General features: G+C 39.1%; 1 protein-coding gene across 14 annotated transcripts in view; it reads left to right on the forward strand.

The window, feature by feature from the left end:
- Window positions 1-21,797, forward strand: part of Cep112 (centrosomal protein 112) — a 576,146-nt gene that overhangs the window by 135,480 nt on the left and 418,869 nt on the right. For 9 of the 14 annotated variants that reach the window (XR_003851118.1, XM_029568391.1, XM_029568396.1 and 6 more), the window contains 5 exons: window positions 3,967-4,053; window positions 10,054-10,153; window positions 11,104-11,145; window positions 12,646-12,764; window positions 16,402-16,545. Coding sequence is in view for 13 of the 14 variants with exons in the window: in XM_029568391.1 (XP_029424251.1) it covers window positions 3,967-4,053; window positions 10,054-10,153; window positions 11,104-11,145; window positions 12,646-12,764; window positions 16,402-16,545 (492 nt within the window). In the remaining variant the exon portion in view is untranslated. Of the gene's footprint in view, window positions 1-3,966; window positions 4,054-10,053; window positions 10,154-11,103; window positions 11,146-12,074; window positions 12,091-12,645; window positions 12,765-16,401; window positions 16,546-21,797 lie in introns of those variants that run through there. The other 5 variants (XM_008843204.2, XM_029568397.1, XM_029568394.1 and 2 more) reach the window with 4 other exon arrangements.

Genomic DNA, 21,797 nt, shown 5'->3' on the forward strand with positions numbered 1-21,797 from the left:
ACCACATAGGTCTCTGGGATCAAACTCAGGTTTGGTAGTAAGTGCCTTTACCCATTGAGCTGTCTCTCTAGCCCTATCTCCAATGGTCTATTGTTTCTTTTAAACATAAGCCTCTAAATTTAAGCCTTTATATTTAAAGTGAGCATAGACGTACAAAAATACTGATTATTCCTGAGATTGTTAGATGGATCTTCTTATTTGTCTTGTTTTGATTTGGATTTTTCAGGTAAGGTTTCAGGTAAGCCAGGCTTGCTTCAAACCCTTGGGCTCCTAGGTGCTGAGCTTACAGGCATTCTCTACTCGTGGCCCAGGATCATGGCTCTTAAGAAGCAATTTTAAGTACAAATTAATCAAGGGCCTTTCACTAGGCTGGCCCGTCTATGATATCAAAATAAACCTAATTTATTGTTTCACTTGTTAAGACTATTTGTGATTTTTTTCCCTCTTGCTTTTGTCTTATTTTGTGATTTACTTCTCAGTATGATTGTCTTTAGTATATAGGACGACCTACTGATTTTTGTATAAGTTTTGTATGTAAATATCTTGCCACATTGCTGAATGTTTTTGTTGGCTCTAGTAAGAGTTTTCTGGTGGAGTTAAGTGTCTTTTGTATATGGAATCGTATCATCTGCAAATCGGAATTCTTTGACTTCATTTTCTATTTGCATACCGTACATTTCCTTCTTTGGTTGCACTGCTCGGTCTAAGTCTTAAAGTACTACATTGAAAAGCAGTGGAGGTCATGGGTACCCTCATCCTCTTCCTGATTTTGGTAAAAACGCTTTGGGTTTTTTCCATTTAGATGTTGCCAGCTACGGGTTAGTATATATCTTTTATTATGTTGAAATATGTTCTTCCTTCCTCCTCCTTCTTCCTCTTTTTTTTTTTTTTGTCTTTTTGACACAGGTGCACTTATGTGCAGGCAATACACTCATACACATAAATCAGAATAATAAATAAAATATTTTTAAAAAGAAAATTTAATTCAGTACACACTTGGTCTCAAGGGCAGGAAAGGCCACCCTTGTTAAGCCAAGATCCACAAATGAGAGAACATATGTCACATTTTTTCTGAGTCTGTTATTTTACTTAGTATAACAGCTTCTAGTTCTATCAATTTACCTGTAAATTTCATGTTTTTGTCTTTCTTTACTGCTGTACAAAACTCTGTTGCACAATTGTACCATATTTTCTTTACCCATTCATCAATTGAGGGACATTTAAGTTGTTTCTATTTTTCAGCTATTGTGAAAGGAGTATTAACAAACATCGCTATATACTATTTCTGCAGTAGGATTGATCCTTTGGGTTTATACCAAGGAGTTGTATAGCCAGATCATATGGAGGATTTATTTATTTATTTTTTTACATTTTTTATTGAGTTTTTGTAATTTCATATAGCAGTTATTAATCAAATTTAGAACTCCTCCCCCATCCATACCTCCCCATCCACCCACTGAACCTCATCTATTTCACCATACATGTTAAGTCTTGTTCATTCAGGCATTTGTACCAAAATGTCCTTCAGCGTAAATGCATCCACTGGAGTCTAGTCAGCCCTTCTAGTGATCATACATAAGTCATACTCTCCCTTACTCAGCACTAGTCAGTCTCAAATAGTGTCTAGTGCCAGCCAGCCACTTATTTCCCTCCTCTTTGGGACCTTGTTTAATTGAGTTGATATGGGTCCTGTGCTCAATACCACCATTGCCACAAGTTCACATGTTCAAGTTTTCAGTGTCCTGGAAGCCTCTGCTTCTCTGTGTTCATGAACCAGCCCTGGCTCTTACAATCTTTCTGCCCCCTCCTCCACAATGGTCTCTGACCTGTGGATGGATGAGTTTCCATATAGAAGTCCTATCCTACACTCTACAGCCTCTTATTCTTTAAAACTTGGCCATTTGTGGCCTTCTGTGTGCATGTCACTCTGTTGTATAAGGAAGCTTTACTGGTGAGAGTTGAGGGACGCATTAGTTTTCTCTCTACCCCTTGTTCTGCTATGTTCCAGGAGCCTTAGTTGTAGAGGTTCTACTGTAGATGTGTCACCTAGTACTGGGCATCTCTCAGACGTATGTTCTCTGTGCCTGACCAGATGTGCAATTCTGCAGTAGCCTCCATCTGTTGCAAAAAGGAGCTTCTTTGATGAGTGCTATATAGTACACTTGTCTGTAAATAGATGGATTGATATTTAGCCAATAGTAAGAAGTTTCATTTGTCTTGAGATATGAAAGTTTAAGAGTTTTCTCTCAGATCTGTGTCCTCTCCTTCCATGTGTATTTGGCTGAGTTTACAGTGCCACTCATGAGTTCCCTCCCATTGAGAGGGCTTTATACCTAATTAGATAGCTGTTGATTGCCTTCCAGATAACAGTGCCACTACTGTACCAATAGGAGTAGTTTGCCACACTGGTTGGTATGGTTATTAGGCTTTAGGGCTGGGTTGGACCATTGATTGTTTTTCTCCCTTGGCAGTTTGCATATCATCTAGCATTATGATAGCCAGACTTCAGTTAGAAGGCTTCTAGGTCAGTTCCTGGTCCATTGTTTCAAGTCCTGTACCTAAGTATGTCCTGTCCTCAACAGTAGGATTTTATCTGCTAGTTTTGGGAGATAGTCCAGAGAGGTTTGGCAATATCCTGTGCTATTTTGGGAGTCTCCTGAACCACCTCCACAAATCTCTCTATTTTTAATTTTGTACAGATTCTTCATACTGATTTCCACAATGGTTAAAGCAGTTTGCAGTCCCTTCAGCAGTGAATGGGGGTTCCCCTTTCCCTACGTCTATGCTAACATTCAATGTCATTTGTTCTCTTTTTTTTAGCCATCTAACTTAAAACCTTAAAGTAGTTTTGATTTGCATTTCCCTAATTACTAAGGATGCTGAACACTTTTTAAAGGTGTGTTTTTAGCCATTTTTATTTCTTTTGCGAGTTCTCTGTTCAGATCCATAGCCCATTTTTAATTGGGTCATTTGTTTTCTTCTTTGTTTTTTGAGTTCTTCGTATATTCTGGATATTAATACCCTGTCAGATATATAACTGGTGGAGATTTTCATCCACTCTGTGGGCTTCCTCTTCACTCTAGCGGCTGTTTCCTTTGTTGAAACTTTTAGAAGAAAACATAGGCAATGCCCTACCCTACAAGATATAGGTATAGGAAAGGACTTTTGTCTTAAAAATTTTATGTGTATATGTGTTGCCTACATGTGGGTAAGTGCACCCGTGTCGTGCAGTGCACACAGAAGTCAGAAGAGGTTGTCAGATCCCCTGGGACTGGAGTTACAGACAGTTGTTAGGTGCTATGTGGGTGCTGGGAATCGAACCTGGGTCTTCTGCAAGAACAACCAATGTTCTTAACTGCTGAGCCGTTGCTCCAGCCCCAAGAAAGGGCTTTCTAAATCAGACTTCACTTGCTCAGGAATTAACATCAACAGCTAAATGGGACCTCATTAAATTAAATAGCTTTGGCCTGCTTTTGCCATGGAAAGCTTTTCTTTCTCTTTCCATTATGTCAGATTGTTTTGCGGGTTATATCAATCTGGATTGGCAGTTGGGGTTTTTCAGAACTTGAACTACATCGATCTTTCCATCCCTCATCTTTTTTCCAAGCAACAAGAAGGAAACTATTGGTTATATATGTGAGGGTAATGTGCCTGCTTCACAAGCATGAGGACCTGAGTTCAGATCCCAGCATCCACATTAATCAAATTAGATCCTCCTTATGAGCAGTATGCACTCTTAACCATTGAGCAATCTCTCCAGCCCTGGGTTTTCATTCTTAAACTGTCATATTTTAATATGTAAGTAATAAGGTATTTTGAAATAAGCAGGCAGATGTGAACAAGGAGAAAAAGTTGGAAGCAATTTACCAAAATGAAACTAAAATGCTGTAAAATACTGTGTGGATTTAAATGGGCATCAATATAAAGTGACTTTTTGATAATATTTTTAAAATATTTTCTTTGAAGTTGGACATGAAAACAAAAATGATGGAAGCAAAATTTCATGAAGAAAAACTTAAATTACAACAGAAACATGATGCTGATATACAGAAGGTAGGGTATAGATCACTTATTTTGTATGTAATAATTAATGTATTCCAGTTTTGTGATGGTCCATGCATTGTTTTTCAATCTATTCATTGACTTAGTTATGTATTTGGTTATAGAACATGTTGTAAATGGAATTTGTAAAAATAATGACTCATAAAAAGTTGATCTGTAAACTTTATTTGCAAAATGTGTTTATTTCAGTCCTCATTTTATATTACCTTTAAGTTCTTCGAGTATTATTTTATGGTGGAATTTCTTACAGGTTTTATCTTTCATTTTATCATTACCATTTATTATTTGTATGTGCGCATGTGTATGAGTGTGTATGTGTGTGTGTGTGTGTATGTGTGTGCAGGTGTGTGTGCAGGTGTGTATACTTTGGGGAATCCACCACTGAGCCATTTTGGACAGGATCTCACTAAATTGCTCAGGCTGGCATTAAACTCACTCTATGACAGGCAGCCCTGGACCCCATTATCCTCTTGCCTTGGCTTCCCATGTAGTTTGGATGGATAGGGTTTTGCTCCATTTATGGAATTTGAAATAGATAAAAATGTAAATGTTATCATGTTTCCTAATCATTCAGTTTTCTGATATAGTTTTCTTTTTTAATTAATTAGATTCAGGGTTACACTGTTTCCTAGCTGGCCTCAAACTTGTGATCCTCCCAGCTAGGTCTCCATAGTAGTGGGGTTTTCATGTGAGCCACTACACCTTGCTTTTCTTGGTTTGAAAAGGGTCTTTTGGCCTTAGTTTCATTTGGTATCGATTGCCTGAAGTGTAATGCTAGCACCAACAATGAAGGCTTACTTTTTGAGTAGTCCATTGAGAATTATGCTTTTCATTGTTTCAGCATTTATCGATCATCTATCTATCTATCTATCTATCTATCTATCTATCTATCTTCTATCTATCTTTTTACTTATTGTGTGTGTTACTGGGTATTGATCGAAGGGCCTCTTATAGCTAGACAAGTGCTGGGCTACCTCCCCATCCATTTAAAAAATGTTTTTGTTTTGATACAGTATCTCACTAAGTTGCCCAGGCTGGCCTTGATCTCACTGTGTGATTCTTCTGTCTTAGGCTCCCGAGTAGTTGAGATTACAGGGATGTACCACTGAGATTGGCCCCAATTTTTCAGTATTTTTAAAATAAAAATTGTTTCTCCACCAGAGCCTCAGCAAACCAACTTATGGTTATACTATATAGAATTTTAGTTGATACTATATTTTTGAAATGACTTAAAAATTTCAGGAATAATAATGTGTGTTTTAAATACATGGTTTATACAAATAGTAACTTCACATATGTTCTTTCAAAACTGGGCCTATGTGTCTGCTTCTCAAAAGTAAGTAACAAAGAATCAGCTGGGCCCACACTGTAACTGCCAATGATTACAACAAAAAGCCATTGTTTTCTCTAATTCTATTCTCTTATCTTTTATTTATTTTTATGTGTATGAGTATATTGCCTGCATTGTGTATAAGTGCACTTGTGTCATGCAATGCCTGTGGAGGTCAGAAGAGGGTGTCAGATCCCTTGGAACTGGAGTTATGGACAGTTGTTAGCTGCCATGTGGGTGCTGGGAATTGAACTTGGGTCCTCTACAGGAGCTCTTAACTTCAGTGCTTTTAATCGCTGAGCCATCTTTCTAGCCCCTTATCTTTTTTTTTTAAGTGATGATTCTTTATGTTAGAAATAGCAAGTCATTAATAAAATATAACAACTATAAATATGTGGGTCCTGGGGGGGATGAAACTTAGGTTGTCAGGCTTAGCAGCAAGCACTTTTAACTTTGAGCCACCTCACCAGCCCATTCTTGTATATTAGAAGAAAGAAAAAGATTACCACAAGCTTGGAAAATGAATGACCCTAATAACTTTGCATGTAAGACTTTTAATATTTACTTTTCAAATCTTTTTCACTCTGCAGAGTTTTTTTTCAGTTTTTTTCTTTTAAAATAATTGATAATGATGATATCTTCACAATTAACAGTATTATAAAAATTGACCAAAAAAAAAAAAAATCAGCTGGGCATGGTAATTCCAGCACTGGCAAGGCAAGTAGTCCCAGGCTGGTCTTAAACTCACTCTGTAGCCTAGGTAGGCCTTGACCTCATCATCCTCTTCCCTTAGTCTTCTGAGTAGCTGTTATGTCTAGTGTGTACCGCCAGACTTACTTGACTCCAGAGAGAGGGACCATGTATCAAAAATTAAAGAAAAATAAAACAAGGACAGAGGCAGGAAATTGAGGACATGGCATTATGCACCTGAGCTTTCTCAGAAGTAGAAAATTTATTAGCATTTATCCAGGTGTTATTGGACTCTGACTCTCTCTCTCTCTCTCTCTCTCTCTCTCTCTCTCTCTCTCTGTGCACAAGTGTATGAGGATGTGCTTGCTTGTGTGTGTAGAGGTCAGAATACAACTTTGAATATCTTCTATTTTGTTTGATGAAACAGGGTCTTTCACTGAATCTGGAGCTGGCTATTTTGGCTAGCCTGGCGAGCGTCTGGGATCTGCCTTTATTCACTACTCCCAGGGCTAGCATTTTAGACACATGCTGCCATGCCCAGCTTTTATTTGTGCTGGGGATCTGAGTTCAGGTCCTTATGCTTCAGGCACATTTCCCACTGAGCCATCTCCCCCTCCCTCATCTTATTTTTCGAAGTAACAAGAAGGAAACTACTGCTTACACATTTGAGAAAAATTTAGTTCTTTTCCTTTCCCTCTTCCCATTCAAATGATAAAGCAAATATCTTTTGCTATTATTAGGCCTTTACTTTAAAAGACTTGTTTAGATAAAATAATTTTCTATAAATTTTCATTATAAATTTATATAATGAAATTTTACTATAAAATATCCAAATGAAATATAATCTTTTGAAGTTTAATATGTTGATGTGTAGGATAAATGAATTTAAAAGATCTATTTGGAAGAATCATACTGATAGATTTTTAAATAGGCTTCTTGGTATGTATATTAGATACCTTTCTCACCATCATCACCAAATACTTGGCAAGAAGCTACTTAAAAGAGGATTTATTTTGCCTTAAAATTTTAGGGGATACAGTTTACCATGGTGGGGAAAGTTTAGTGGTAGGCTTCTCTATGGCCATGGGATCTTGTAGCAGCTGATTACTCACATCTCTTCTTTAAATGTATATTTTAATTAAATTTTTGTGCATTTCTTATAAGACATCTTAATCATCATCATACTCTCTCCCCCTTCCAGGCCCCCCATAGCTCACCCCACTGGATTTCATGCATTCTGTCATATATATTGAGGCCTATTGAGTCAAGTTAGTGTACCTAGACATTCCTCAGTACAAGTTCATCCACTGGGGTCTAGTCAGCCTATCTAGAATCTCTCCCTTAAAGAAGATGAACTCTCCCTTACCCAGCAGTAATCAGCTACCAATAGTTCTTTGACTAAGGTTGGGGCCTGTTGCCCATTTCCCCACTTCTGTGCTGGGTTTTTGTCTGATTGAGTTTACATGGGTCTTGTACATGCTGACACTATTGCTGTAGGTTCATATGAGCAAGATCCCAGGAACCTGTAAGACTCTTTCCATATGGTCACGCACCTCCTCCCCTGGCTCTTATAATCTTTCTGCCCCCTCTTCTGCGATGGTCCCTGAGCCCTGGGTGGGTGAAGTTTAATATAGGAGTCCTGTCCATGGACCCATACTCTGCAGACTCTTATTCTTTATACTTTGGACATTTGTTGCCTTTGTGTTCATTTCCCTTTGTTACATGAGGGAGCTTTGTTGATGAGAGTTGAGGAATACATAGTACTCTGTCTACCCATTGTTCCACTATGTTCCTTGGGCCTTAGTTGTAGAGGTTCCATTGTAGATGTGTCACTTGGGTTGGGCATCTCACAGACACACTTATTCTCTGTATATGACCAGTTGTGGAACTCTGTAATAGTCTTCCTCTGTTTCAAAAGAAGCTTCTTTGATGAGCAGTGACTGACATACTTGGTCTGTAAATATAAGGATCCATATTTAGCACATATTTTTTTTTCGGTCTTTTTGAGACAGGGTCTCCCTGTAGCTCCAGCTGCCTGGAACTCACTGTGTAGACCAGGCTGGCCTCGAGCTCACAGAGGATCCACCTGCCTCTGCCTCCCAAGTGCTGGGATTAAAGGTGTGTGCCACCACAACTGGCCTATTTAGTGCATAGTAAGAAATTACATTTGTTTAGGGATGTGACAGCCTTAGGGTTTTCTCTAAGATCTATGACCTCTCCAGCCATGTGTATTTGGGCGTGTTTACAGTACCACACATTAGTTACCTCCCATTCAGTGGGCTTTAAGTCCAATTAGGTAGTTGCTGTTTGCCCCCAAAATAAAAACGTCACTACTGCACTAATATAGTTTGTCGTGATGGTCATTGTTGTAGTTTTTGGGCTTTAAAACTAGAGTTGGGCCACCAATTGTTGTTTTCCCTTAGTAGCTTACACACTGTCCTCCAAAAGTATGAGAGCTAGTCTTCAGGGAGCTGGCTTCCAGGTCAGTCCAGCTCCATTTCTCCAAGTCCTATGTCCAAAGTATGTCTTACCTTCAAGTTCTGGGAGACAATCAAGGGCTATGGCTGTCACCTGTGCAATTTTGGGAGCCACTAGGACTATCCTGGTCAAAAACTCAAAGGGAGGTTTCTCCTTTCTGGCACTGTTTCTTGTTATATAACCTTCAGCTGTTCACATGGACTCATGTAGAGATATTGTGTAGTGTTTTTTAGTAGGATTTTGAATTAATACATTTCCTTCTGGTTCTTCACACCAGCTATGAATTATTTATCTCTCTTCTCTCTCTCCCTGTCTAGCCTTCCCTCTTTCACCCCCAGTAAAAGTACCCCCATTTTCCCCATTTCACCCTGATAATACCTGTCTCCTGTGATCCACATCTGTTTTGATCAGGAAGCAGAGATAGGATAGGAAGTAGGGCTGGCTATAAACCTCAGTGCCTGTCACCCAGAGGTCCACTTTCTCCCAGGAGGTCCTGTCTTCCAAATGTTGTACAGTCTCTTAAAACAGTTTTATGAATTGGGAACCAAGTGTTCAAAGACATGAGCATGTGAGGGACATTTTATGTCCAAATCAAACTTTCCATCCTGGGCCCTGTAGGGTTATGGTCATCTCATAATCTAGAGTGCATTCATTTAAACTTCAAAAGATTCCATTGTCCTACAGTTCTGACACTGTTGGAAAGTTCAAAGTCTAAGTCTCTTCTGAGACTCAAAGCAGCCCATTAACTGTGAACCCTTGCAAAAACTATTAAACAGAGCTACATATTTCCAGCATACAAATGCACAGAGTAAATTATTCCTATTCCAAAGGGGATAGAAGAATAGCAAGGAAAGACCAGACCAAAGCAACAGTGAACTTCAAGAGCTCCATGTCAGGCATCCGGAGTTTGTGTTATCATCATCTGGACTCCAGTGGGCTTGGGGAGTTCTCTTTCTTCTTGGTTATATAAATGTAAAAGTGCTTTGTGTTTGACGTTTTGAGCTCACATTTTCTGCTTCACAACAGCAGAGATAGATACAAAAGGAGGCTCTTCCAGATCACTGCCTCATGTCTGGGGATTCTTGTCATTAGAGTAACTTAGTAGAAGGACTGTGGTGGGAGAACAGGAACATTCACACTTGACAGAGGTTGTTTTCCAGTGCAGTGGAGTGGGTCAGACTCACCAGCACATCAAATTTCTGATGACTTCTCTTTTGACATTTTATAACCATTTAATTTCTGATTTATATTTTAGGGAATTACCTAATCTATTATTTATAGCTTTTAAATTGTATGTGAAAATTATAAACATGCATTTAAAAATAAATTATTCTAGTATATTAAATATTTTATCGGCATACTATTAGGTAATTTTCGTATTGGTGGAATCATTCATCAGATTGATAGAGACTTGCAAAATATTGTGCTCATTTATAATTTACATATACTATACTTAATTTAGTATATAAAAATACTTCATATTCTTTTTGCAGATTTTAGAAAGAAAGAATAATGAATTAGAAGACTTGAAAATCTTATACAAAAAGAAACAAAGTGAAACTGAGGAGACTATAAGAAAACTTGAGAAGAAAGGTGAAGGTGTAAGCCATTAATAACATTTTGAATTTATCGTGGTGACTATAAAATTTGAAAGTAGAATTTCATTTCTGAGGTTTTGTGACTTCCATCAATGGGTGATTTTATACAGAGTTTTATGTGCCTGGGTAAACCCTGAGGAGAACCCCGAGGAGAACCTTAAGTCTATTCCCTATCTTCATATTCATTAAGAAAGAAAAGAAAACTCGTAACTAGATATTAAATTGATTGTGTTATGAACCACAACATAAGATTCCTTAGGTAATCACAAGAGAGATATTCTATTGTGGAGAAAATACCTTTTGTTTGGTTTTTTAAAGTTGGATATGTTTTAATTAGTTGAAGAAAAGAGTTTCCCAGTGGGATAACAATGGTGAAATTGGTAAGGTTTGTGTGTATACACAAGGCAAATGTTTGGCCACTTAGCTACATATCTATCCCACAGTTGTTTTGTGTATATATGTTTGTGCTCCTGTGTAATTTTGCTCCTGTAGTGATAAAGACCCAAAATATCTGAGTGATGGTCTTGGGATTACTGACAATGGAATTAAGATTTGTTGAAGGAAAAGATTTAGGCAGTGAATAACAACAAAGGACAAAGGACCTTCAGAGTTTGCTTTCTCCCTGATCAAACATTAATGTACTGTAATGGGTGATTATGTGCCTGACAATTTAGCAGGACAATTACATGTATGAATTAACCAAACAAATAGATATTTTAGATTGGTTTCTATTCTTAAATATTGGTGAAAGTAATCAGAAATTTCTTATTTTTTCCCACTAATTCTTAGTAGTGACTACAAAAATATTCTAAACTTATTTCATATTTTCTTCGTTATTCTGTTTTAAACTAGGCCTTTCAAATCTCCTTAAAGCTTGAAAAATACCAAAGCTTTAAGAAATTTTGTTTCTTAACCATGCATGGTGACACTTGTCTGTAATTTTAGCACTGTCTTGGGAACCTGGGACAAGAAGATCACAGGTTCCAGGTAATTTGGCTACAAAGTGATACACTGTCTTAAAAAGCGCATGTGGGTGTACACAGACACACACACACACACACACACACACACACACACATGCACACGCACGTTTCTTAAGGCTTTTAAAATGCACTCAGATGTTAGTTGAATGTTGAAAATGTGAAGTAAAATATTCTGCATATGCTAATGACTAATACTATGCTAATGTGCATTCTTCTCCCTTTATTTGTTGCATAAAGTTTAAGACTAAGAGAAATTTCTAGGGAAATGTTTCTAAAAGTAAGTGAATAGAAATGCAGTAAGTTAAGAAAATTAACCACTGAAGTAAAAATATTTCATTATTCACATGATACAAATACATTAATGAAATTTTCACTTAAATCTGTGACATTTTAATTAGAGGAAAGATAGAAATAGTTTATGTGAGAAATAGCTTATATAGTTTATAACATCTCAATTTTAATAACAAAATTGGAAAATGATTTTTAAAGTACCTCGGATAGAGCCGGGTGTGGTGGCACACATCTTTAGTCCCAGCACTCAGGAGGCAGAGGCAGACGGATCTCTGTGAGATTGAGGCCAGCTTGGTTGGTCTACATAGCGAGTTCCAGGTCAGCTGGGGCTACAGGGAGACCCTGTCTCAAAAAGACCAAATTAAAATAAAATAAAATTAAAAAGTGCCTATGATAAAAATATATTGAGAAAAGGAATCGTTTGTTCAGCTCGCCCACAGCTTCTGAGAACTTGCTTGTGTGGCAGTGTTAGGCCTTTAGATCAAAAATTGAAGTCAACATATTTTTCTCTTCAGTGAAAATGATCGTATTTAAGAGGAAATTGTCAAGGAAATGGATGTTATTATAAATGATTCACTGAAGAACGAGACCTGATTTCATGTGAATTAGAGGGGTTTCTTTCTCTGCAAGCAGAAGAATCTGGTAACTCTTTAAAAAGGTGATACTTGAGTTGAGGAGGATTCTTTCAACATCGGAGGAAGGGCATTTGAGGTAGTCAGGTTATCACAGTGGGTAGTAATATGATACAATATGTCCTCAGGAGCCTGCAGATAGGTTGCTGTATTTACAAGGCAGATTTAAGATGTGGAAGAGGCAAGAGTGTAGCCAGAGAATGGTTGGATCATGAGGAGCTGTGTTCCCTGTTAGAACACTGGCCTTTATCCTTCAGGTGAGAGCTTTAGACTGCTTTTCAGCCTGGTAGTCATTGAATTTGCCAGTGTTGCATGGCCTCTTTACAGTGGCAGAGGACCCATTAGAGGAGAAATACATGATGTTGACATGCTGTTTAATTTTCTAGGGAGAGAGTACAGATTAATTAATCAAGCTCATTTATGATTATAGAAATTATCAAAAAGAGCAAAGAAATGAGGGTCTTAGAAAAGTAAGACTAAAAATTTGAATTATCAGTTAACCAGCTCATTACATATATATATCAACAAAGTCATATGTGTTTCTAGGATTGGTTTAATTATATTTCCATAATTTTTGACAGTTCAGATCCTTATACGTGACTGTCAAGTAATCAGAGAGACTAAAGAAAACCAGATAACAGAGCTAAAAAAGATATGTGAACAAAGCACAGAATCCCTGAATAATGATTGGGAAAAAAAGGTAAGCTACACGAGATAGTATTGCAAAGTGTAAAAGTGTTATGTCTTAGGGTGACATTTAACTATAAAAATAATTTCAGAGAATATGTAGAAAAGTGTTGAAAAATAATTAAAATTTCAGATTAACTAGAAATAGCTAATATTCATGTTTTGGTATGTTTTCTTCTAGAAATCTATGGTCTGTAGACTACCTTTCATTTTGAAAACATTTTGATTTATTTTTGTGTGATTAGTATTACATGTTTGTCATAGCCAGGATATTTTAAGCAAAACAGTGAGCGAATTAGCAGTTTATTTATTTTTTAAAATTTGGGCCATTTATTTCTTGAAATTTCAGGTAGTTATTTAATTCAGACTGAACTTTATAGTAGAAACTTTTAAAAAATTATTTTTATTTTATGCGTATGAGTATATTGCCCACATGCATGCAAGTGTACCTGTGTTGTACAGTGCCCACGGTCAGAGGGTGTATTGGATTCCCTGGAACTGGAGTAACGGAAGGTTCTGCGCTCTCATGTAGGTGCTGGGAACCAGACCCATGCCCTCTGCTAGAGCAGCCAGTGTGCTTAACTGCTGAGCCATTGCTTCAGTCCCTGGAAATTGTTTTTGATATGAGTGAAGTATCTCATGCATAGTTCAAGATTATGCTAATGAGGAAGCCCCTGGATATCAGTACTGGGGACTTTCAGACCATCCTGAGTCACTTTGAATACTAGACATAACACTATTTTTAACATATACATTTCAGAAAAATTACCAATTAAGCATATAAGAGATTTGGAGGGCCTGTTATGATAACTAAAACTGCCTATATGAAAGTAGTAAAACCCACAGGTCTTTTATGTAGCTATTTCTGAGTTATCCTCACTCTTCTTGTTCAGCTAGAAACTGGCATAAAAGTTCTCAAATCCTTCCCAGTGCTGTTACTGAATCTTGGCTTTTCTGCTTCTAGTTCTTACCAAGTCTCAGTCTTTGTTTCTCCAGGATCTTAATAGTCAGATAAGAATTCACACTGCCTTTGTCAGATCCTTGCCTCTCTTTCTGTTCATGGATAATGAGTCAAATACATCTGTTAGATTATTTTGAACACCTGCTCTTCCCCACCCAGTGAGTGGCACTGGATCCAGCAAATAAATGTTAGAATTATATTCCCATTAAGACAAGAATGACCAGAAAGGTGAGAGCACCATTTTCAGCTTCTATCCTGAAGCTGTCCACTGAAACTTGTCTGGTTCTGTCCTGAAGCTGTCCACTGAAACTTGTCTGGTTCTGTCCTGAAGCTGCCCACTGAAACTTGTCTGGTTCTGTCCTGAAGCTGCCCACTGAAACTTGTCTGGTTCTGTCCTGAAGCTGCCCACTGAAACTTGTCTGGTTCTGGCCTGAAGCTGTCCACTAAAACTTGTCTGGTTCTGGCCTGAAGCTGCCCACTAAAACTTGTCTGGTTCTGGCCTGAAGCTGCCCACTAAAACTTGTCTGGTTCTGGCCTGAAGCTGCCCACTAAAACTTGTCTGGTTCTGGCCTGAAGCTGCCCACTAAAACTTGTCTGGTTCTGGCCTGAAGCTGCCCACTAAAACTTGTCTGGTTCTGGCCTGAAGCTGCCCACTAAAACTTGTCTGGTTCTGGCCTGAAGCTGCCCACTAAAACTTGTCTGGTTCTGGCCTGAAGCTGCCCACTAAAACTTGTCTGGTTCTGGCCTGAAGCTGCCCACTAAAACTTGTCTGGTTCTGGCCTGAAGCTGCCCACTAAAACTTGTCTGGTTCTGGCCTGAAGCTGCCCACTAAAACTTGTCTGGTTCTGGCCTGAAGCTGCCCACTAAAACTTGTCTGGTTCTGGCCTGAAGCTGCCCACTAAAACTTGTCTGGTTCTGGCCTGAAGCTGCCCACTAAAACTTGTCTGGTTCTGGCCTGAAGCTGCCCACTAAAACTTGTCTGGTTCTGGCCTGAAGCTGCCCACTAAAACTTGTCTGGTTCTGGCCTGAAGCTGCCCACTAAAACTTGTCTGGTTCTGGCCTGAAGCTGCCCACTAAAACTTGTCTGGTTCTGGCCTGAAGCTGCCCACTAAAACTTGTCTGGTTCTGGCCTGAAGCTGCCCACTAAAACTTGTCTGGTTCTGGCCTGAAGCTGCCCACTAAAACTTGTCTGGTTCTGGCCTGAAGCTGCCCACTAAAACTTGTCTGGTTCTGGCCTGAAGCTGCCCACTAAAACTTGTCTGGTTCTGGCCTGAAGCTGCCCACTAAAACTTGTCTGGTTCTGGCCTGAAGCTGCCCACTAAAACTTGTCTGGTTCTGGCCTGAAGCTGCCCACTAAAACTTGTCTGGTTCTGGCCTGAAGCTGCCCACTAAAACTTGTCTGGTTCTGGCCTGAAGCTGCCCACTAAAACTTGTCTGGTTCTGGCCTGAAGCTGCCCACTAAAACTTGTCTGGTTCTGGCCTGAAGCTGCCCACTAAAACTTGTCTGGTTCTGGCCTGAAGCTGCCCACTAAAACTTGTCTGGTTCTGGCCTGAAGCTGCCCACTAAAACTTGTCTGGTTCTGGCCTGAAGCTGCCCACTAAAACTTGTCTGGTTCTGGCCTGAAGCTGCCCACTAAAACTTGTCTGGTTCTGGCCTGAAGCTGCCCACTAAAACTTGTCTGGTTCTGGCCTGAAGCTGCCCACTAAAACTTGTCTGGTTCTGGCCTGAAGCTGCCCACTAAAACTTGTCTGGTTCTGGCCTGAAGCTGCCCACTAAAACTTGTCTGGTTCTGGCCTGAAGCTGCCCACTAAAACTTGTCTGGTTCTGGCCTGAAGCTGCCCACTAAAACTTGTCTGGTTCTGGCCTGAAGCTGCCCACTAAAACTTGTCTGGTTCTGGCCTGAAGCTGCCCACTAAAACTTGTCTGGTTCTGGCCTGAAGCTGCCCACTAAAACTTGTCTGGTTCTGGCCTGAAGCTGCCCACTGAAACTTGCCTGGTTCTGTCCTGAAGCTGTCCACTGAAACTTGTCTGGGCCTCTTCCATTTGTCTGTGGTCCCTTTATCTTAATTTTTGATATTTTTTTAAAGCTTCGTGCATTTAAACAATGCATACTTAATAATTTTTGTCAATGAACCTTTGTGCATGTATGTGATGTATGGTCCTTCTTCGTCATTATACCCATTCTGTGTTTGATTCATAAATGTGACCTTTGGGTTTGTTGTTTGTATCAACTATGGAATGCTGAAAAGGAGTTTCTTTTGGGGAATCTGAGTAGAGGAGAATCATTTTTACAGTAATATTGTATAAATGAAACAAATACTACAGACATGAGATAAATATTCCCAACGAACAATAAGATTATAATATTTACGTTTTTCTGTTTGTATTTTTCAGATTGATGTTAATACTTAATTGAGCAATGTATTATTTGATTTACTTACTATTTCTACCTGAGATGTATAATTCCTTTAATATTTGTCATGTAGTGAAGTTTTCTGTTTAGGAAGACAAAAACTTGTTTCTAAATTATGTTCTTTGCTTGATATTTTATTTAATGTTTACTTGTAGGTTTTAGTTTTTGTTGTTCAGATCACTGTAAAAATACAAGTAAGAAAATTAGAGAACAGTTTTTGAACTGCAATATAATATATTCCATAGTAGTAAAAGTGTCTCGATTTCATCATGTAGCTCCACAATGCTGTAGCAGAGATGGAAAAGGAAAAATTTGAGCTTCAAAAGCGACATAACGAGACAATTCAGGAATTGCTTGAGGATACAAATGTACGTCTGAATAAAATGGAGGGTGAATACATGATGCAAACACAGTCCACGGTAAGGTCTTTCTTTTTTGTTTAATGTTTCTAGAAATGCTCCTATTTTCCATGTCCTCATGCTTCCCTGAAGTGTATGTACTATGTATAACTTGATGCCAGGCTAAAAGATAGACCTTTGCTTTCCTACTTAATCATGTTTCTATGTGATAATGCATAGTCCCTGGAAGTTTGCTTAGAGGTTGGGCTCTGGGTTGGTTGATGCTGTTTCTGTTTATCTCCTCAAAAGCCTTTGCAAATCTTTGCTTTTTCCATTAACTTTTACTTCAGAGATAATTTTTTCCTTTTAAAATTCTTTTATATCAAATGTGATTTTTTTCTGAAAATACTTAATGTTGGTGTGAAGAAAGTCAAAAGAAGATAGAACTTTTGTGACTAGCCTGACACATTTTCTTAGTAAATGTCTTGATTGAGAAACCATACACACATCATGGGTAAATCTCAAATTCTCAATAGTTTGGGTGTCCTAACTCTTCATGTATTGTTTATCTCTTTGATAGGAAAATAGTAAGTTGTTGGAAATATTAAATAAAATGAAGTTATGTAATAAACTCTCAATATATAATTGTTGATATTATCTTTGAAGCTACAATGTACAAGAGTAATAGAGTCATATAACTAAAAAAAGTTAATCAATACTTGCTTGGTGATGGAGTTTTGGCTTCCATTCCCTCATAAAATGAGAGGAACGGGATAAAGAAAAAACAGTAATACAGATGGGCAAAGAGAACAAGAGGTTATTAATAATTTTTGGAGTTTGTATTAATTACTTTTATGTCATGTGGCACAATACAGAAACAAACTATATAAAAGAGGTTTATTTTGGTGTAGGATTTCAGAGGGTCTTAGTCTAGGATGGCAGGGAAGACTTGTGAAGTTCATAGTGGCAGGAGGATGTAGCAGAGGCTTCTCAGAACAGTGGACCAGGAAGCAGATACATCACTACCAGGCCAGGATAGAGACTATCACCTTCTAAGGTCCACCCTTAGTGACCTGTTCCTACCAGCCAGATTCCACAGCTCCCTCAAACAAAACGAGTAGCTGGGAAATAGGTATTCAAAACCTGATCCTATGGGAAACATTTTAGATTCAAATCATAACAGAATTGGGTAGGTAATGGAGAAGTTTAAATTGAGTTGAGAGATTGAAAAAAGTGAAGAAGTCTGTGAAGCAAAACCAAATTATTCCACAGAATCTGTGGAGGCACCAGGCATCTTTGCAGGAAGAGGTGTAAGCAGCACTTCAACAAGGAGGTTACTAGGTCTCTAAGAAGTAGTGAGGGTCAGACACTGTCTCTCCACCCCCCCCCCCGAAACCATCAGTTGCCGAAAGTTTCTTAAGTTAGGTTGGAATTTCTTACCCAAGAAATGGTAAGAAATTTCTTACCCTGCATGTCTATACTGGGATTTTGCCTGATTCGAGCTTGCATAGGACTTGTGTGTGCTGTCACCATTGCTGTGAGTTCATATGAATAACTGAGCAGCTGTCTGGAAGATTGTTTCCTTGTGGTCATCCACCCCCTCTGGATCTTACAATCTTTCTACCTCCTCTTCCATAATGATCCCTGAGCCCTGGAAAACAGAGGCTTGAAATAGGTGTCTTAATCATGGATAAGCACTCTGCAGTCTCTTGTTCTCTGCACATTGACCAATTGTGGGTTTCTGTGTTAATTACCATCTGCCATATAAGAACACTTCTGTGATGAGAGTTGAGAGATGCATTCACCCAATGCATAGAGGTTGCATTGAAGATGTGTCACTTAGAACAGACACTGTTCTCTGTGTTTGTCCAGTTCTGGAACTCTGTAATAGTCTCCATCTGTTGCAGAAAGAAGCTTTATGATGAGGGGTGAAAGGCACACTTGTCTGTAAATATGAGGATACATATTTAGAATAAAGTAAGAAATTACATTGGTCTATGGATGTGGCAGAAATAGATTTTTCTCTAGTGTCTATGTCCTTTCCAGCCATGAGTATTTGACTATGAATTTCCTCCCATTGAGCTAGCCTTAATCCCAATTAGACAGCTGTTGATTACCCCCAAGAAGAAGTGCCGCTACTGCACCAATAGTGATGGACCCATTGGATGGACCTACATTGATGGACATTGGAGGACACAAATCAAACTCTATAGGCCATTCTCTCTCTCTCTCTCTCTCTCTCTCTCTCTCTCTCTCTCCATATATATATGTATTTGAGAGTAAGTTAAATTGGGCTGTGGGAAGTGAAGGGAGATGTCGTTAAGGGAGGGGATCTACATACCATCGAACTATATTGTATAAAAAAAATCACAAAAATTCAATAAAAAATAAAATAAATCATAATCCTTGTAGAGATGGCGTAAACATGCTAGTGTAGCAATGTTTAAATATTTTTAAGGGACTTTGTTATGGACTGTGTTAATAATTTAAGATAAATTTTTTCAGATGTGTCTAACAAATGCAATATGATAATACTTGTCTAGTGTCTTGAGCCACTGATGTCTACATGGTAAGTGGTAATGCTGTACAATATACTCTTTTGACTGTCATGCTGTTTACACATAACACTTTTAAATATGTCATAGTCTCTTCAAATTACTTTCCAAAAATGACTTTGGAAAGGTTTTGACATATTTGGGTAATAATGATTGTGGAATAATTTTGAATACTACCTCATCTTTTATGGCAAGCTGGAGTCCAAGTATCTTCAGGGTAGGATTTTGGAAAACTTCCACAAAAGTACATGCATTTCATCTTTTTTTTGTTCCATAGGATTAATAACAAACATGACAGTCTTTATAATTATAAAAAACAAGCAGTGAGAGTGAGGTGCACAGGACGTTTATCCCATGTTTTCATGTGCTTAAAATGTCCTCTGGCTCTCCCTGTAGCCCCAGCTGGCCTGGAACTCACTATGTAGACCAGGCTGGCCTTGAACTCACAGCAATCTGCCTGTGTCTGCCTCCAAGTGCTGTGATTAAAGGTGTGCGCCAACACGCCTGCCCAACTTCTACTTTTAAAAATTGATTATTGGTCCTCTCTGCTTCCCTGGGCATGCACGACCCAACCGCCTCTCTCTCCAGGGTAAGTCCATTGTGCCCTCCGTGCCTTGACTCCCCTAGCCTAATTCACCCTCCCATTTTCCCTCCCAGTCTTTCCTCCTAGCCTGGGTCCTGTCCCATTCCTTGTCTTGGCACCCCAGACACTTGGGGAACCACCACTGCTTCCTGATCCTTTGCATCCAGACCAACTCAGTGCCTTCTCTAGTCCCCAGGAGCACTGCTTCTGGGCCTGGCCTCACCTTCACCTCCCTCTGCTTCTCTGGGCCTGCATCACCCACAGGCTTCTCTCCCACCTGCAGGCCTCTCTCTCCAGGATAAGTCCATCACACCCTCTGTGCCTTGACTCCCCCACCTTCATTCAGCCCCCAACCCCCAGCCTAGGTCCTGTCCGATTCCTTCTCTTGGTGCCCCAGACACCTGGGGAACCACCACTGCTTCCTGATCCTTTGCATGGAGACCAACTCAGTTCCTTCTCAGGTCACCAGGAGCACTCTGGGCTGGCCTCACCCTCACCTCCCTCTACTTCCCTGGGCTTGCACCACCTGCCAGCCTCTTTCCTGGACCAAGGGCTGACCTTTACTCCTCCTGATGCTTTGCATCCAGACCAACCCAGCTCCTCAGCCGCAGTCCCCAGGAGCCCTTGGGGCTTCTTCTTGCCTCCATCTGCCTTTGCATCTCTGGGTGGCATGGCCACCAGCTGCCCTAGACCAGCATCTTTCTAGGGTCCGGCTCCCAGACCAGTCCAACCCCCAAATTCTTGAGGCCAAAATTTTTCCTGGAGGGATCCAGACCTTAGGAGAAAGCCTGAGAGCATCCAGTCCTCATCTGACTTGGGCCTCTGTGGGAACTCCTGAAGACAAAAGCAATCTGGCCACTCCAATATAAAATCAAAAGATAGAACCCGAAACTTTAGAGGAACCAGCTTTTCATGCCCAAAAAGTAAACCACAAAGACACATACAGTTCACAAAAAGAAGCAGACCTACACTTGAAGGCTTGAGTCTCATACAAGAATCAGAAACTACAAAAGAAATTCACATGTCAAAATCACAGAGAAAAAATAATAACAAGAAAAGCCAAAATAACACATCCCCACCAAATACCAATAGTCCTCTAGGGGAGTACAATGAGAACCCCATAGAGATAATGCAGGACATGGAACTCAAAAGAACAATTATAAACATGATAAAAGAATTCAGCGAATCTAAAGAACACCAAGGTAATCATAGAGCTGAAGGAAGATAGGGATAAACTTCTGAATGAATTCAGAAAAGAGCTAGAAATATTGAAGAATACTCAGGCTGAAACAAAGAACGAAGTGAAACACTCCATAAGCAAATTAGAAACGACAGGAGAATGCCTCACCAATAGGATGAATGGAATGGAAAGCAGAGTATCAAGACTGGAAGATAAAGTGGACAAACTCCACCACTCAAGCAAAGATTATGAAAAATTTAAGAAATCACAAGAATGGAATATGCAGGAATTGTGTGACACCATAAAAAGACCAAACTTATAAATGATAGGCATACAGGAAGGAGAAAAATCCCAAGATAATGGGATGGACCAGATCTTCAACAGAATTGTGGAAGAAAATTTCCCCAAATTAAAGAAAGACATGCCCATATGAATACAAGGAAACGTATAGAACACCAAACAGACGGGACCAGAAAAAGAAACTCTCCATGGCACATCATAGTAAAAACACTAAATGTACAAAACAAAGAGACAATACTGAAAGCTGCAAAAGAGAAAAAACAAGTCACATATAAAGGAAAACCCATTAGGATTACAGCTGACTATTCAGTGCAAACGATGAAAGCCAGAAGAGCCTGGACCAAAGCATTCCCAGTTTTAAATGACCACAGATACCAACCCAGATTACTATACCCAGCGAAAATGTCTATTATGTCGAAGGGGAAACAAAAATCTTCCATGACATAAATAGGCTCAAGGAATTCATGTCCACAAAACCAGACCTTTAGAGAGTTCTGGAAGCAGTACAAAGAGCTGAAGAATGGAATAACTATACCCAAGGGGTTGCGGAAAGAAATTCAATGAAGGTATAACTATGGAAAAGTACAGCTATATCAAGAATGTAAACAGATATAAAAATGATAGGATTCAATACTCATCTTTCATTAATAACTTTAAATATTAATGGACTGAACTCCCCAGTCAAAAGACACAGACTAGGTGAATGGATTAAAGA

Source organism: Nannospalax galili, unplaced genomic scaffold (assembly GCF_000622305.1).
Source record: "Nannospalax galili isolate Female #2095 unplaced genomic scaffold, S.galili_v1.0 scaffold781, whole genome shotgun sequence".
NCBI classification, from domain to species: domain Eukaryota; kingdom Metazoa; phylum Chordata; class Mammalia; order Rodentia; family Spalacidae; genus Nannospalax; species Nannospalax galili.